Source organism: Oncorhynchus tshawytscha, linkage group LG10, assembly GCF_018296145.1.
Source record: "Oncorhynchus tshawytscha isolate Ot180627B linkage group LG10, Otsh_v2.0, whole genome shotgun sequence".
Taxonomy (NCBI): Eukaryota; Metazoa; Chordata; class Actinopteri; order Salmoniformes; family Salmonidae; genus Oncorhynchus; species Oncorhynchus tshawytscha.
In genome coordinates this window covers 8,108,884-8,127,145 of record NC_056438.1, presented here as the reverse complement: position 1 = coordinate 8,127,145, position 18,262 = coordinate 8,108,884, and the positions used below count along the sequence as shown (strand labels likewise).

The following is an 18,262-nucleotide window of genomic DNA, read 5'->3' as shown; positions in this document are numbered from 1 at the left end:
CTGCAGTATCATATAATCACCACGTCATCTACTGCAGTATCATATAATCACCACGTCATCTACTGCAGTATCATATAATCTGCAGTATCATATAATCACCACGTCATCTACTGCAGTATCATATAATCACCACGTCATCTACTGCAGTATCTATAATCACCACGTCATCTACTGCAGTATCATATAATCACCACGTCATCTACTGCAGTATCATATAATCACCACGTCATCTACTGCAGTATCATATAATCACCACGTCATCTACTGCAGTATCATATAATCACCACGTCATCTACTGCAGTATCATATAATCACCACTACTGTCATCTACTGCAGTATCATATAATCATATAATCACCATGTCATCTACTGCAGTATCATATAATCACCACGTCATCTACTGCAGTATCATATAATCACCATGTCATCTACTGCAGTATCATATAATCACCTACTGCGTCATCTACTGCAGTATCATATAATCACCACGTCATCTACTGCAGTATCATATAATCACCACGTCATCTACTGCAGTATCATATAATCACCACGTCATCTACTGCAGTATCATATAATCACCATGTCATCTACTGCAGTATCATATAATCACCACGTCATCTACTGCAGTATCATATAACATCTACTGCACATATAATCACCATGTCATCTACTGCAGTATCATATAATCACCACGTCATCTACTGCAGTATCATATAATCACCACGTCATCTACTGCAGTATCATATAATCACCTACTGTATCATATAATCACCACGTCATCTACTGCAGTATCATATAATCACCATGTCATCTACTGCAGTATCATATAATCACCACGTCATCTACTGCAGTATCATATAATCACCACGTCATCTACTGCAGTATCATATAATCTACTGCAGTATCATATAATCACCATGTCATCTACTGCAGTATCTATAATCACCAATCATCTACTGTATCATATAATCACCATGTCATCTACTGCAGTATCATATAATCACCACATCATCTACTGCAGTATCATATAATCACCATGTCATCTACTGCAGTATCATATAATCACCACGTCATCTACTGCAGTATCATATAATCACCATGTCATCTACTGCAGTATCATATAATCACCACGTCATCTACTGCAGTATCATATAATCACCATCTACTGCAGTATCATATAATCACCATGTCATCTACTGCAGTATCATATAATCACCACGTCATCTACTGCAGTATCATATAATCACCACGTCATCTACTGCAGTATCATATAATCACCACGTCATCTACTGCAGTATCATATAATCACCATGTCATCTACTGCAGTATCATATAATCACCACGTCATCTACTGCAGTATCATATAATCACCATGTCATCTACTGCAGTATCATATAATCACCACGTCATCTACTGCAGTATCATATAATCACCACGTCATCTACTGCAGTATCATATAATCACCACGTCATCTACTGCAGTATCATATAATCACCACGTCATCTACTGCAGTATCATATAATCACCATGTCATCTACTGCAGTATCATATAATCACCATGTCATCTACTGCAGTATCATATAATCACCATCATATAATCACCACGTCATCTACTGCAGTATCATATAATCACCACGTCATCTACTGCAGTATCATATAATCACCATGTCATCTACTGCAGTATCTATAATCACCATCATCTACTGCAGTATCATATAATCACCATGTCATCTACTGCAGTATCATATAATCACCATGTCATCTACTGCAGTATCATATAATCACCATGTCATCTACTGCAGTATCATATAATCACCACGTCATCTACTGCAGTATCATATAATCACCACGTCATCTACTGCACTATCATATAATCACCATGTTATCTACTGCAGTATCATATAATCACCACGTCATCTACTGCAGTATCATATAATCACCACGTCATCTACTGCAGTATCATATAATCACCATGTCATCTACTGCAGTATCATTTGATGTGGTTTGATTACATGTTTAACACCTGCCATGAATCTGCAATGTAGTCAGCCTGGAACAGCTTTTTCCACTCAATGAAAAACTTACACTCTTTGCTCCGCCCCCACCCTCAGAGCTACCCTGCACTCTGCACCCCTCCACCAATCAGAGACTGGTCTGGGGTGTCGGTGAACTCTGATCTGGGAACGGGGCCCATCTATACATCGCTGTCTGTCCTGGTCCAACGTTTCCAGGAAGATATCAGCAGGATGGTTCAATTTGGTGAGTACTGCTCCTCTCTCATCTCATCTCTCATCCCTCTCTTTCATTTCTCTCTTTCTCTCATTTCTCTCCCTCTTTCTCTCCTCTCTCATCTCTCTCTCTCTCTCCTCTCTCTCTCTCTCTCCTTTCCCCTCTCATCTCTCTCCCTCTTTCTCTCCTCTCTCATCTCTCTCTCCCCTCTTTCTCTCCTTTCTCATTCTCTCCCTCTTTCTCTCCTCTCTCATATCTCTCCTCCTCTTATCTCTTCTTTCTTTCTCTTCTCTCTTTCTCTCCTCTCTTTCTCTCCTCCCTCCTCTCTCTCTTTCTCTCCTCTCTCCCTCTTTCTCTCCTCTCTCATCTCTCTCCCTCTCCTCTCTCATATCTCTCCTCCTCTTATCTCTCCTCTCTTTCTCCCCTCTCTTTCTCTCCTCGTGTCTTTGGCATCATTAAAGTGAAGACTGTTATTTTATCAAATCAATTCTCTGTAATTATTATTACGTGATTAAACTAATCATGTAAATGTAATTAACCAGGAAGTCGGGGCACCAAGAAAAATCGTCAGATTACAAAGTTATAATTTTCCTAATATAACTTTTCAGATATTTTAATATCTGACCAATTAGTCTTCTAATTAATGAACAATTCTTTACCTCGCGGTAGTCTCATTCCAAACGTCGAAAGATGTTGGTTATCTGCACGAACCCAGTCTTTGCCATGAATCATCCATACATCAGTTGTCTTAATCATTTATTTACGAACTAACTAAATAATCACAGAAATGTAAAAAAACAAACAACAATATATATGGTTACAAGGAAATGATAAGGGAAGTGGGTGTGGACTGAGAAGGCCAGGAAAGACAAGAGTCACTACACAGTTGATAATTGTACTGATCAATCAACAATAATATAATAATAATAATCAACAATCAATATATATGTTTACGCTCAGTGTTTCATCATGGTCTCTGTTGGAATCGTCCGTCTTTCTGTTGGAATGTTCATCTGAACTTCTCTTTGTGTCCCTGGAGTCTTTCGAGGTTAGATTGGATACTTCAGAGTCCCATTCAGAAATGTTGTTATAGAATAGATGTTTCGGCGGTTGTCGGTCTTCGCATTCAGTCGACATAAATTCTTGCTGCAGACCAGTAATTAGTATTGAAGATTCGCTCTTATTCTGTCGGTATCGAAAGTCTCACAGTTGAACCATTTCCACCAGTGTAGCCAATGGTTAGGAATTCAACTCTTCTCTCTTTCTATCCTCTCTTTCTCTTTCTATCCTCTCTTTCTCTTTCTATCCTCTCTTTCTCTCCTCTTTCTTTCTCTCTTTCTCTCCTCTCCTTTTTTTCTACTCCCCTCTCCTTCTCTTTCTCTTTCTATCCTCTCTTTCTCTTTCTATCCTCTCTTTCTCTCCTCTTTCTTTCTCTCTTTCTCTCCTCTCCTTTTTTTCTCCTCCCCTCTCCTTCTCTTTCTCTTTCTCTCCTCTCCTTCTCTTTCTCTCCTCTCCTTCTCTTTCTCTCCTCTCCTTCTCTTTCTATCTATCCTCTCTTTCTCTTTCTCTCCTCTCCTTCTCTTTCTCTCCTCTCCTTCTCTTTCTCTCCTCTCCTATTTCTATCCTCTCTCTCCTCTTTCTCCTCTTTCTTTCTCTCTTTCTCTCCTCGAATTTCAAATTAGGGAGGTGTTAAACAATGAAGGAATTTAATTAATTTACCTGCAGAGAAGCAGAGAACCATTCACGCAGACCTGATACCTGTAGAGAACCATTCACACAGACCCGATACCTGTAGAGAACCATTCACGCAGACCTGATACCTGTAGAGAACCATTCACGCAGACCTGATACCTGTAGAGAACCATTCATGCAGACCTGATACCTGTAGAGAACCATTCACACAGACCTGATACCTGTAGAGAACCATTCACACAGACCTGATACCTGTAGAGAACCATTCACACTGACCTGATACCTGTAGAGAACCATTCACACTGACCTGATACCTGTAGAGAACCATTCACACTGACCTGATACCTGTAGAGAACCATTCACACAGACCTGATACCTGTAGAGAACCATTCACACAGACCTGATACCTGTAGAGAACCATTCACACAGACCTGATACCTGTAGAGAACCATTCACACAGACCTGATACCTGTAGAGAACCATTCACACAGACCTGATACCTGTAGAGAACCATTCACACAGACCTGATACCTGTAGAACCATTCACACAGACCTGAACCATTCACACAGACCTGATACCTGATTCACACAGACCTGATACCTATAGAGAACCATTCACACAGACCTGATACCTGTAGAGAACCATTCACACAGACCTGATACCTGTAGAGAACCATTCACACAGACCTGATACCTGTAGAGAACCATTCACACAGACCTGATACCTGTAGAGAACCATTCACACAGACCTGATACCTGTAGAGAACCATTCACACTGACCTGATACCTGTAGAGAACCATTCACACAGACCTGATACCTGTAGAGAACCATTCACACAGACCTGATACCTGTAGAGAACCATTCACACAGACCTGATACCTGTAGAGAACCATTCACACAGACCTGATACCTGTAGGGAACCATTCACACAGACCTGATACCTGTAGAGAACCATTCACACAGACCTGATACCTGTAGAGAACCATTCACACAGACCTGATACCTGTAGAGAACCATTCACACAGACCTGATACCTGTAGAGAACCATTCACACAGACCTGATACCTGTAGAGAACCATTCACACAGACCTGATACCTGTAGAGAACCATTCACACAGACCTGATACCTGTAGAGAACAATTCACGCAGACCTGATACCTGTAGAGAACCATTCACACAGACCTGATACCTGTAGAGAAGCAGAGAACCATTCACACAGACCTGATACCTGTAGAGAAGCAGAAAACCATTCACACAGACCTGATACCTGTAGAGATATTACTCACCTGTTACCTGTAGAGATATTACTCACCTGATACCTGTAGAGATATTACTCACCTGATACCTGTAGAGATATTACTCACCTGATACCTGTAGAGATATTACTCACCTGATACCTGTAGAGATATTACTCACCTGATACCTGTAGAGATATTACTCACCTGATACCTGTAGAGATATTACTCACCTGATACCTGTAGAGATATTACTCACCTGATACCTGTAGAGATATTACTCACCTGATACCTGTAGAGATATTACTCACCTGATACCTGTAGAGATATTACTCACCTGATACCTGTAGAGATATTACTCACCTGATACCTGTAGAGATATTACTCACCTGATACCTGTAGAGATATTACTCACCTGATACCTGTAGAGATATTACTCACCTGATACCTGTAGAGATATTACTCACCTGATACCTGTAGAGATATTACTCACCTGATACCTGTAGAGAACCATTCACACAGACCTGATACCTGTAGAGATATTACTCACCTGATACCTGTAGAGATATTACTCACCTGATACCTGTAGAGATATTACTCACCTGATACCTGTAGAGATATTACTCACCTGATACCTGTAGAGATATTACTCACCTGATACCTGTAGAGATATTACTCACCTGATACCTGTAGAGATATTACTCACCTGATACCTGTAGAGATATTACTCACCTGATACCTGTAGAGATATTACTCACCTGATACCTGTAGAGATATTACTCACCTGATACCTGTAGAGAAATTACTCACCTGATACCTGTAGAGATATTACTCACCTGATACCTGTAGAGAACCATTCACACAGACCTGATACCTGTAGAGAACCATTCACACAGACCTGATACCTGTAGAGAACCATTCACACAGACCTGATACCTGTAGAGAACCATTCACACAGACCTGATACCTGTAGAGAACCATTCACACAGACCTGATACCTGTAGAGAACCATTCACACAGACCTGATACCTGTAGAGAACCATTCACACAGACCTGATACCTGTAGAACCATTCACACAGACCTGATACCTGTAGAGAACCATTCACGCAGACCTGATACCTGTAGAGAACCATTCACGCAGACCTGATACCTGTAGAGAACCATTCATGCAGACCTGATACCTGTAGAGAACCATTCACACAGACCTGATACCTGTAGAGAACCATTCACACAGACCTGATACCTGTAGAGAAGCAGAGAACCATTCACACAGACCTGATACCTGTAGAAAATCATTCACACAGACCTGATACCTGTAGAGAACAATTCACGCAGACCTGATACCTGTAGAGAACCATTCACACAGACCTGATACCTGTAGAGAAGCAGAGAACCATTCACACTGACCTGATACCTGTAGAGAAGTAGAGAACCATTCACACTGACCTGATACCTGTAGAGAACCATTCACACAGACCTGATACCTGTAGAGAACCATTCACACTGACCTGATACCTGTAGAGAACCATTCACACAGACCTGATACCTGTAGAGAAGTAGAGAACCATTCACACTGACCTGATACCTGTAGAGAACCATTCACACAGACCTGATACCTGTAGAGAAGTAGAGAACCATTCACACTGACCTGATACCTGTAGAGAAGTAGAGAACCATTCACACTGACCTGATACCTGTAGAGAACCATTCACACAGACCTGATACCTGTAGAGAACCATTCACACAGACCTGATACCTGTAGAGAACCATTCACACAGACCTGATACCTGTAGAGATGTTACTCACCTGTTACCTGTAGAGATATTACTCACCTGATACCTGTAGAGATATTACTCACCTGATACCTTTAGAGATATTACTCACCTGTTTGAGCTGTTTTCATTTGTTATCTTTACAGGCGTACAAGTTCCAGTAGAATCCTCTCCAATACCACAGCCCAGTGAGTATCTACACATCAGATCCTATTTGTCACATGCCCCGAATACAACAGGTGTAGGTAGACCTTACAGTGAAATGCTGAATACAACAAGTGAAAGTAGACTTACAGTGAAATGCTGAATTCAACAGGTGTAGTAGACCTTACAGTGAAATGCTGAATACAACAGGTGAAAGTAGACTTACAGTGAAATGCTGAATACAACAGGTGTAGTAGACCTTACAGTGAAATGCTGAATACAACAGGTGTAGTAGACCTTACAGTGAAATGCTGAATACAACAGGTGTAGTAGACCTTACAGTGAAATGCTGAATACAACAGGTGTAGTAGACCTTACAGTGAAATGCTGAATACAACAGGTGTAGTAGACCTTACAGTGAAATGCTGAATACAACAGGTGTAGGTAGACCTTACAGTGAAATGCTGAATACAACAGGTGTAGTAGACCTTACAGTGAAATGCTGAATACAACAGGTGTAGGTAGACCTTACAGTGAAATGCTGAATACAACAGGTGTAGTAGACCTTACAGTGAAATGCTGAATACAACAGGTGTAGTAGACCTCACAGTGAAATGCTGAATACAACAGGTGTAGGTAGACCTTACAGTGAAATGCTGAATACAACAGGTGTAGTAGACCTTACAGTGAAATGCTGAATACAACAGGTGTAGTAGACCTTACAGTGAAATGCTGAATACAACAGGTGTAGTAGACCTTACAGTGAAATGCTGAATACAACAGGTATAGTAGACCTTACAGTGAAATGCTGAATACAACAGGTGTAGTAGACCTTACAGTGAAATGCTGAATACAACAGGTGTAGTAGACCTTACAGTGAAATGCTGAATACAACAGGTGTAGTAGACCTTACAGTGAAATGCTGAATACAACAGGTGTAGTAGACCTTACAGTGAAATGCTGAATACAACAGGTGTAGTAGACCTTACAGTGAAATGCTGAATACAACAGGTGTAGTAGACCTTACAGTGAAATGCTGAATACAACAGGTGTAGTAGACCTTACAGTGAAATGCTGAATACAACAGGTGTAGTAGACCTTACAGTGAAATGCTGAATACAACAGGTGTAGTAGACCTTACAGTGAAATGCTGAATACAACAGGTGTAGTAGACCTTACAGGGAAATGCTGAATACTACAGGTGTAGTAGACCTTACAGTGAAATGCTGAATACAACAGGTGTAGTAGACCTTACAGTGAAATGCTGAATACAACAGGTGTAGTAGACCTTACAGTGAAATGCTGAATACAACAGGTATAGTAGACCTTACAGTGAAATGCTGAATACAACAGGAATAGTAGACCTTACAGTGAAATGCTGACTACAACAGGTGTAGGTAGACCTCACAGTGAAATCCTGAATACAACAGGTGTAGTAGACCTTACAGTGAAATGCTGAATACAACAGGTGTAGGTAAACCTTACAGTGAAATGCTGAATACAACAGGTGTAGGTAGACCTTACAGTGAAATGCTGAATACAACAGGTGTAGTAGACCTTACAGTGAAATGCTGAATACAACAGGTGTAGTAGACCTTACAGTGAAATGCTGAATACAACAGGTGTAGTAGACCTTACAGGGAAATGCTGAATACAACAGGTGTACTAGACCTTACAGTGAAATGCTGAATACAACAGGTGTAGTACACCTTACAATGAAATGCTGAATACAACAGGTGTAGTAGACCTTACAGTGAAATTATGAATACAACAGGTGTAGGTAGACCTTACAGGGAAATGATGAATACAACAGGTGTAGTAGACCTTACAGTGAAATGCTGAATACAACAGGTGTAGTAGACCTTAAAGTGAAATGCTGAATACAACAGGTGTAGTAGACCTTACAGTGAAATGCTGAATACAACAGGTGTAGTAGACCTTACAGGGAAATGCTGAATACAACAGGTGTAGTAGACCTTACAGTGAAATGCTGAATACAACAGGTGTAGTAGACCTTACAGTGAAATGCTGAATACAACAGGTGTAGTAGACCTTACAGTGAAATGCTGAATACAACAGGTGTAGTAGACCTTTTTTTACAGTGAAATGCTGAATACAACAGGTGTAGTAGACCTTACAGTGAAATGCTGAATACAACAGGTGTAGTAGACCTTTTTTACAGTGAAATGCTGAATACTACAGGTGTAGTAGACCTTACAGTGAAATGCTGAATCTCCTCTACAACAGGTGTAGTAGACCTCACAGTGAAATGCTGAATACAACAGGTGTACTAGACCTTACAGTGAAATGCTGAATACTACAGGTGTAGTAGACCTTACAGTGAAATGCTGAATACAACAGGTGTACTAGACCTTACAGTGAAATGCTGAATACTACAGGTGTAGTAGACCTCACAGTGAAATGCTGAATACAACAGGTGTACTAGACCTTACAGTGAAATGCTGAATACAACAGGTGTAGTAGACCTCACAGTGAAATGCTGAATACTACAGGTGTAGTAGACCTTCTCAGTGAAATGCTGAATACTACAGGTGTAGTAGACCTTACAGTGAAATGCTGAATACAACAGGTGTAGTAAACCTTACAGTGAAATGCTGAATACAACAGGTGTAGTAGACCTTACAGTGAAATGCTGAATACAACAGGTGTAGGTAGACCTTACAGTGAAATGCTGAATACAACAGGTGTAGGTAGACCTTACAGTGAAATGCTTACTTACAAGCCCTTAACCAACAATGCAGTTTTAAGAAAATACTTTTTTTTAAAGTATGAGATAAGAATAACAAATAATCAAAGAGCAGCAGTAAATAACAATTACATAGATTATAAGTATATGAGATAAAGATTACAATTGAATAATGTCATTATAATATTGATGTTTTTTACATTTTGTTTTCTTCTGTTCCTTTATTGAAGAGGTGAAGCAGGTACAGGAGTATGCAGGTATGTAGAGATACATAGGTCATCACAAAGTTATACTTATAAAGTTACTCATCAATGCATTTCCATTTATCTCTCCTCCACTCTCTCAATCCCTCCATCTCCATAGACCTTTTTTCCACCTATTGTGTTATTGACTGTATGTTTGTTTACTCCATGTGTAACTCTGTTGTTGTTTGTGTCGCACTGCATTGCATTATCTTGGCCCGGAACGCAGTTGTAAATGAGAACTTGTTCTCAACTTGCCTACCTGGTTAAATAAAGGTGAAATAAAAAATAAATAAAAAATCTCTTCTCCTCTCTGTCCTCCCTCTCACCACCCCTCTCTCAATCCCTTCACCTCTTCTCTCTGTGCTCCCTCTCACCACCCCTCTCTCAATCCCTCCACCTCTTCTCCTCTCTGTGCTCCCTCTCTCCACCCCTCTCTCAATCCCTCCACCTCTTCTCCTCTCTGTCCTCCCTCTCACCACCCCTCTCTCAATCCCTCCACCTCTTCTCCTCTCTGTCCTCCCTCTCTCCACCCCTCTCTCAATCCCCACCTCTTCTCCTCTCTGTCCTCCCTCTCTCCACCCCTCTCTCAATCCCCCACCTCTTCTCCTCTCTGTCCTCCCTCTCTCTCCACCCCACTCTCCACCCCCTTCTTCTCTTCTCCTCTCTTTCCTCCATCCCTCCACCTCTTCTCCTCTCACCACCCCTCTCTCCACCCCCTCCACCTCTTCTCCTCTCTCCATCCCTCTCTCAATCCCTCCACCTCTTCTCCTCTCTTTCCTCCCTCTCTCAATCCCTCCACCTCTTCTCCTCTCTCCACCCCTCTCTCCATCCCTCCACCTCTTCTCCTCTCTGTCCTCCCTCTCACCACCCCTCTCTCCACCCCTCCACCTCTTCTCCTCTCTGTCCTCCCTCTCTCCTCCCCTCTCTCCACCCCTCCACCTCTTCTCCTCTCTTTCCTCCATCTCTCCACCCCTCCACCTCTTCTCCTCTCTCCACCCCTCTCAATACCTCCACCTCTTCTCCTCTCTGTCCTCCCTCTCTCCACCCCTCCACCTCTTCTCCTCTCTCCACCCCTCTCTCAATACCTCCACCTCTTCTCCTCTCTGTCCTCCCTCTCTCCACCCCTCCACCTCTTCTCCTCTCTCCACCCCTCTCTCCACCCCTCCACCTCTTCTCCTCTCTGTCCTCCCTCTCTCCACCCCTCCACCTCTTCTCCTCTCTTTCCTTCATTTCTATTCCCCACTTCCCCTTCCTCCTTCAGTGGACGTGACTATGGACTCAAGCACCGCCCACCCCAGGCTCATCCTATCAGGAGACGGGAAAATGGTTAGTTATATGGGGGGGGGGGGTACTCCTACACCTTGATCAAGCTGCCCTAACGATCAAGGTGTAGGATTAACCTCGTGATAATTATAGTGACCCCCTCAAATAATGTGAAAAGCACTGACCTGCTCTCTGTCTATAGGTAAAATGTGGGGACCGTCACCAGCCGGTACCTCATAACTCTGAGAGGTTTGACCGTGTCGTGTGTGTTCTGGGTCGAGAAGGGTTCTCCTCAGGTCAACACTATTGGGAGGTAGGGTTAAACATTTTCTTAAACATTGTGTTGATCCTGGATCCTCATTTAGCTGTTGATCCTGGATCCTCATTTAGCTGTTGATCCTGGATCCTCATTTAGATGTCGATCCTGGATCCTCATTAGCCGTGTTGGTCCTGGATCCTCATTTAGCTGTGTTGATCCTGGATCCTCATTTAGCTGTGTTGATCCTGGATCCTCATTTAGCTGTGTTGATCCTGGATCCTCATTTAGCTGTGTTGATCCTGGATCCTTATTTAGCTGTCGATCCTGGATCCTCATTTAGCTGTGTTGATCCTGGATCCTCATTTAGCTGTGTTGATCCTGGATCCTCATTTAGCTGTGTTGATCCTGGATCCTCATTTAGCTGTGTTGATCCTGGATCCTCATTTAGCTGTGTTGATCCTGGATCCTCATTAGCCGTGTTGGTCCTGGATCCTCATTTAGATGTGTTGATCCTGGATCCTCATTTAGCTGTGTTGATCCTGGATCCTCATTTAGCCTTGTGGATCCTGGATCTTAAATCTTTCTATTTGACCTTGTAGTTTGTCCATTTATGTATATTTATTGTTCTATTTAGGATAGAATAGAATAGGGTAGGATTATATTTGTAAAGCTTTTATAAATAATTCTCTTAAATGTCAATTGGCCGATTCTGGAGAGTTTCATTATAATTTGTTTAATCAAGGTAATTCGCTTATAAATCACCTTCTGTTAAGCCAATTCAATTCACAACAGTTTTGTCTGAGAGCCCTGCTTGCCAGCTCGCATTGAATCTGTCTCGAGAAGACTCTGGGGTATTGGGTTACATATTCACAGCCATTGAATTCATCTTGGAAGACTCTGGGGTATTGGGTTACATATAAACGGCCACTGGCCCTACACTTTCATTCTCTGGTCAGACTGTCAATTTGTGACGGTAGGACACGTCACAGTCTCACAAGCAGTACGAGTTCAGGAAGCCAGGCTAGAGCCCTGTCCTGTACGAGTTCAGGAAGCCAGGCTAGAGCCCTGTCCTGTACGAGTTCAGGAAGCCAGGCTAGAGCCCTGTCCTGTATGAGTTCAGGAAGCCAGGCTAGAGCCCTGTCCTGTACGAGTTCAGGAAGTCAGGCTAGAGCCCTGTCCTGTACGAGTTCAGGAAGTCAGGCTAGAGCCCTGTCCTGTACGAGTTCAGGAAGCCAGGCTAGAGCCCTGTCCTGTACGAGTTCAGGAAGCCAGGCTAGAGCCCTGTCCTGTACGAGTTCAGGAAGCCAGGCTAGAGCCCTGTCCTGTACGAGTTCAGGAAGCCAGGCTAAAGCACTGTCCTGTACGAGTTCAGGAAGCCAGGCTAGAGCCCTGTCCTGTATGAGTTCAGGAAGCCAGGCTAGAGCCCTGTCCTGTACGAGTTCAGGAATCCAGGCTAGAGCCCTGTCCTGTACGAGTTCAGGAAGCCAGGCTAGAGCCCTGTCCTGTACGAGTTCAGGAAGCCAGGCTAGAGCCCTGTCCTGTACGAGTTCAGGAATCCAGGCTAGAGCCCTGTCCTGTACGAGTTCAGGAAGCCAGGCTAGAGCCCTGTCCTGTACGAGTTCAGGAAGCCAGGCTAAAGCACTGTCCTGTACGAGTTCAGGAAGCCAGGCTAGAGCCCTGTCCTGTATGAGTTCAGGAAGCCAGGCTAGAGCCCTGTCCTGTACGAGTTCAGGAAGCCAGGCTAGAGCCCTGTCTGTACGAGTTCAGGAAGCCAGGCTAGAGCCCTGTCCTGTACGAGTTCAGGAAGCCAGGCTAGAGCCCTGTCCTGTAGTTCAGGAGTTCAGGCCCTGTCCTGTAAGCCAGGCTAGAGCCCTGTCCTGTACGAGTTCAGGAAGCCAGGCTAGAGCCCTGTCCTGTTCAGGAAGCCAGGCTCGAGTTCAGGAAGCCAGGCTAGAGCCCTGTCCTGTAAGAGTTCAGGAAGCCAGGCTAGAGCCCTGTCCTGTAAGAGTTCAGGAAGCCAGGCTAGAGCCCTGTCCTGTAAGAGTTCAGGAAGCCAGGCTAGAGCCCTGTCCTGTAAGAGTTCAGGAAGCCAGGCTAGAGCCCTGTCCTGTACGAGTTCAGGAAGCCAGGCTAGAGCCCTGTCCTGTAAGAGTTCAGGAAGCCAGGCTAGAGCCCTGTCCTGTACGAGTTCAGGAAGCCAGGCTCGAGCCCTGTCCTGTAAGAGTTCAGGAAGCCAGGCTAGAGCCCTGTCTGATGATCAGAAGGGTGAGGGCAGAAGTTTTAATCAAGAGAGAGAGCTTTAGAAAATAGATCCATTTTCTCTAGCACTAAACATACAAGTATGTGTTTTACAGTTATAAGGAAGGTAAAATCTTATGGTTAGTCATTTTATAATTTGATTGTTACTATATTTAGAAATCATATAAATTCTATCAAGCCCTGTTCATCCACTTTTGTTGAATAGGAACTACATCGTTATATAATATTCCATATTTTCATCAGATTTGTACTATGGACTTGGGCTTGTATCCTCAAAAGTGAGCACACCTTTTCACAGGTGGAGGTGGGCGGGAAGACTGACTGGGATCTGGGCGTGGCCAGCCGCTCTATCAACAGGAAGGGGAAGATAACGGTATCTCCTAGCAACGGCTACTGGTTCCTCAGCCTCAGAGATAAACACAACTATGTGTTCCGGACAGATCCCTCCACTGAGCTGCTTCTCGACCTCAGACCCCAGAAGATCGGGGTGTATGTGGATTATGAGAAAGGGCAGGTAGGATGTCACACATTCATTCGTACTCGTCAGTTTTTTTTTGTGTGTGCAACAATTCCAGGGTTTTACAGAAATCCCAGTTGAAGACTCCCGGAATCAAGAGGAATAAGGAGGAAATTCAGAATATATATATACACACACACACACACACACACACACACACACACACACACACACACACACACACACACACACACACACACACACAGACACACACACAGACACAGACACAGACACAGACACAGACACACACACACACACACACACACACACACACACACACACACACACACACACACACACACACACACAGACACACACACACACACACACACACACACACACACACACAGACACACACACACACACACAGACACACACACACACACACACACACACACACACACACACACACACAACAACTCTTTCTTCTCTCCCTGTCTATCTTACAATATAACGTGGACTAACTTCCCCTTCCTCTCCCCTTTTCAGGTATCGTTCTACAACGTGGACTAACTGCCCCTTCCTCTCCCCTGTTCAGGTATCGTTCTACAACGTGGACTAACTTCCCCTTCCTCTCCCAGGTATCGTGTTCAGGTATCGTTCTACAACGTGGACTAACTTCCCCTTCCTCTCCCCTGTTCAGGTATCGTTCTACAACGTGGACTAACTTCCCCTTCCTCTCCCCTGTTCAGGTATCCCTTCCTCTCCCCTGTTCAGTTCTACAACGTGGACTAACTTCCCCTTCCTCTCCCCTGTTCAGGTATCGTTCTACAACGTGGACTAACTTCCCCTTCCTCTCCCCTTTTCAGGTATCGTTCTACAACGTGGAAGGTATCGTGTGGACTAACTTCCCCTTCCTCTCCCTGTTCAGGTATCGTTCTACAACGTGGACTAACTTCCCCTTCCTCTCCCCTGTTCAGGTATCGTTCTACAACGTGGACTAACTTCCCCTTCCCCTCTCCCCTGTTCAGGTATCGTTCTACAACGTGGACTAACTTCCCTTCCTCTCCCCTTTTCAGGTATCGTTCTACAACGTGGACTAACTTCCCCTTCCCTGGACCCCCCTTTCAGGTATCGTCTCCCTACTAACTTCCCCTTCCTCTTTTTCAGGTATCGTTCTACAACGTGGACTAACTTCCCCTTCCTCTCCCCTATCGTTCAGGTATTCCCCTTCCTCTCCCCTTTTCTACAACGTGGACTAACTTCCCCTTCCTCTCCCCTTTCAGGTATCGTTCTACAACGTGGACTAACTTCCCCTTCCTCTCCCCTTTTCAGGTATTGTTCTACAACGTGGACTAACTTCCCCTTCCTCTCCCCTGTTCAGGTATCGTTCTACAACGTGGACTAACTTCCCCTTCCTCTCCCCTGTTCAGGTATCGTTCTACAACGTGGACTAACTTCCCCTTCCTCTCCCCTTTTCAGGTATCGTTCTACAACGTGGACTAACTTCCCCTTCCTCTCCCCTTTTCAGGTATTGTTCTACAACGTGGACTAACTTCCCCTTCCTCTCCCCTGTTCAGGTATCGTTCTACAACGTGGACTAACTTCCCCTTCCTCTCCCCTTTTCAGGTATTGTTCTACAACGTGGACTAACTTCCCCTTCCTCTCCCCTGTTCAGGTATCGTTCTACAACGTGGACTAACTTCCCCTTCCTCTCCCCTGTTCAGGTATCGTTCTACAACGTGGACTAACTTCCCCTTCCTCTCCCCTTTTCAGGTATCGTTCTACAACGTGGACGCTAAGCTCCACATCTACACCTTCCTGGCCTCCTTCTGTGAGTCCGTGTTCCCGTTCTTCAGTCCCTGCACCAACAAGTCAGGCAAGAACGACGGAGCCCTCGTCATCACTCCAGTACTGCTCATGGACACCCATCCACTACAACCCAATGATTGTGATGAACTGAACATCTGAGGCCCCTGACTCTAACCCACTAATATAGAAAAATGTGTTTTGGGCTACAGATTGGGGGAACAAATTGTTTTTGTTGTTGTTGTTGCCTGATATGTTTCTGTTTATAATTTTCCGACATTAGATACATGCAGCTTATCTTCTGTTGTTATGTTTCCCCGTAGAAGACTAAATCAATCGTTTGCTCACCAGAATAATGTCATAAATCGATAGAATGAATGATTAAGATTTCAGTTTGTCTTGGGATCCATATTTTATGTGGTTGAAATACTATCCCCTTTTTATGGCGCTAATTAAGCATCTCTATAGAATGTATCTGACTAAACTCTCAAGATGCGGAAATAAATACATCTTATATCTCCACTCATGTTCCCGAGTCAACATTTAGCCTACATTTGGTGTATCATTTTACTGCAAGAAATGCTTAATTCTGCAAGAGTTTTTATTTATGTTATGTGAGAGGTTATAGACCTACAGTCAATGTTTCATTTAACTCATCTGAACAGTAGGCTACATTTCCCTTGAAGTGCAACAGGCCTATTTGAAGTCCCTTTCTTGTGACTGTTGAATTTGTATAGTTCCTCACAATCATCACACAAAACACTGCTATCATCCTGTTTTACCACTTCAATAAATCTTTCCCAAACATTACTTTTCTGGGCCTCCCTTCTCTTTATTCTCATTTCACAGCTTTTTCTCTTATTGAATAAAACTTAATGATTGACATTTTGGGCAAAAAGGAAAAACGCAGCTCCATCATTCATTGAATCAGATGACTCAGATTGTGGGAGACTTTTTTGTTCGGCTTCAGTGCAGCTTTTGACATTATCGATCATAGCTTGCTGCTGGAAAAAAGTATGTGTTATGGCTTTACACCCCCTGCTATAATGTGGATAAAGAGTTATTCATCTAACAGAACCCAGAGGGTGTTCTTTAATGGAAGCCTCTCAAACGTAATCCAGGTAGAATCAGGAATTCCCCAGGGCAGCTGTCTAGGCCCCTTACTTTTTTCAATCTTTACTAACGACATGCCATTGGCTTTGAGTAAAGCTAGTCTGTCTATGTATGTGGATGACTCAACACAATACACGTCAGCTACTACAGCGAGTAAAATCACTGCAACACTTAACAAAGAGTTGCAGTTAGTTTAAAAATGGGTGGCAAGGAATAAGTTAGTTCTAAATATTTCTAAAAATAAAAGCATTTTATTTGGGACAAATCATTCGCTAAACCTCAACTAAATCTTGTAATAAATAATGTGGAAATTGAGCAAGTTGAGGTGACTAAACTGCTTGGAGTAACCCTGGATTGTAAACTGACATGGTCAAAACATGTTGATACAACAGTAGCAAAGATGGGGAGAAGTCTGCCCATAATATTGTGTTGCTCTACCTTCAAATCAAATCAAATCAAATGTTATTTGTCACATACACATGGTTAGCAGATGTTAATGCGAGTGTAGTGAAATGCTTGTGCTTCTAGTTCCGACAATGCAGTAATAACCAACGAGTAATCTAACCTAACAATTTCACAACTACTCTCTTATACACACAAGTGTAAAGGGATGAAGAATATGTACATAAAGATATAGGAATGAGTGATGGTACAGAACGGCATACAGTAGATGGTATCGAGTACAGTATGTACATATGAGATGAGTAATGTAGGGTATGTAAACATTATATTAAGTGGCATTGTTTAAAGTGGCTAGTGATACATTTTTACATCAATTGTTCCATTATTAAAGTGGCTGGAGTTGAGTCAGTATGTTGGCAGCAGCCACTCAATGTTAGTGGTGGCTGTTTAACAGTCTGATGGCCTTGAGATAGAAGCGCGGTGATACAGCCCGACAGGATGCTCTCGATTGTGCATCTGTAAAAGTTTGTGAGTGCTTTTGGTGACAAGCCAAATTTCTTCAGCCTCCTGAGGTTGAAGAGGCGCTGCTGCGCCTTCTTCACCACGCTGTCTGTGTGGGTGGAACAATTCAGTTTGTCTGTGATGTGTATGCCGAGGAACTTAAAACTTACTAC

The 18,262-nt window shown here is 43.2% G+C and overlaps 2 protein-coding genes and 2 long non-coding RNA genes across 7 annotated transcripts in view; 2 read left to right on the top strand and 2 right to left on the bottom strand.

The window, feature by feature from the left end:
• The window catches only part of LOC112237955 (E3 ubiquitin-protein ligase TRIM39), a 39,990-nt gene extending 23,107 nt beyond the window's left edge, over positions 1–16,883 (top strand). For 3 of the 4 annotated variants that reach the window (XM_042329407.1, XM_042329408.1, XM_042329409.1), the window contains 7 exons: positions 2,112–2,259; positions 7,077–7,118; positions 10,012–10,038; positions 11,288–11,352; positions 11,492–11,602; positions 14,106–14,321; positions 16,041–16,883. In XM_042329407.1, the coding sequence (XP_042185341.1) occupies positions 2,112–2,259; positions 7,077–7,118; positions 10,012–10,038; positions 11,288–11,352; positions 11,492–11,602; positions 14,106–14,321; positions 16,041–16,235 (804 nt within the window). In that variant the 3' untranslated portion in view covers positions 16,236–16,883. Of the gene's footprint in view, positions 1–2,111; positions 2,260–7,076; positions 7,119–10,011; positions 10,039–11,287; positions 11,353–11,491; positions 11,603–14,105; positions 14,322–14,813; positions 14,863–14,918; positions 15,017–15,084; positions 15,143–16,040 lie in introns of those variants that run through there. The other variant, XR_006084428.1, reaches the window with a different exon arrangement.
• LOC112259691 (gastrula zinc finger protein XlCGF57.1) overlaps positions 1–18,262 on the bottom strand; it is a 1,127,091-nt gene that overhangs the window by 331,956 nt on the left and 776,873 nt on the right. The gene's annotated exons all lie outside the window — the stretch shown is intronic.
• LOC121847604 lies at positions 5,069–7,081 on the bottom strand. Its single transcript, XR_006084449.1, has 4 exons — positions 7,043–7,081; positions 5,658–5,733; positions 5,183–5,267; positions 5,069–5,104 (listed from the first exon to the last, which is right to left on the bottom strand). It is a non-coding gene; the product is annotated as an uncharacterized LOC121847604 (long non-coding RNA).
• Positions 15,060–15,630, top strand: LOC121847602. Its single transcript, XR_006084447.1, has 3 exons — positions 15,060–15,133; positions 15,196–15,244; positions 15,551–15,630. It is a non-coding gene; the product is annotated as an uncharacterized LOC121847602 (long non-coding RNA).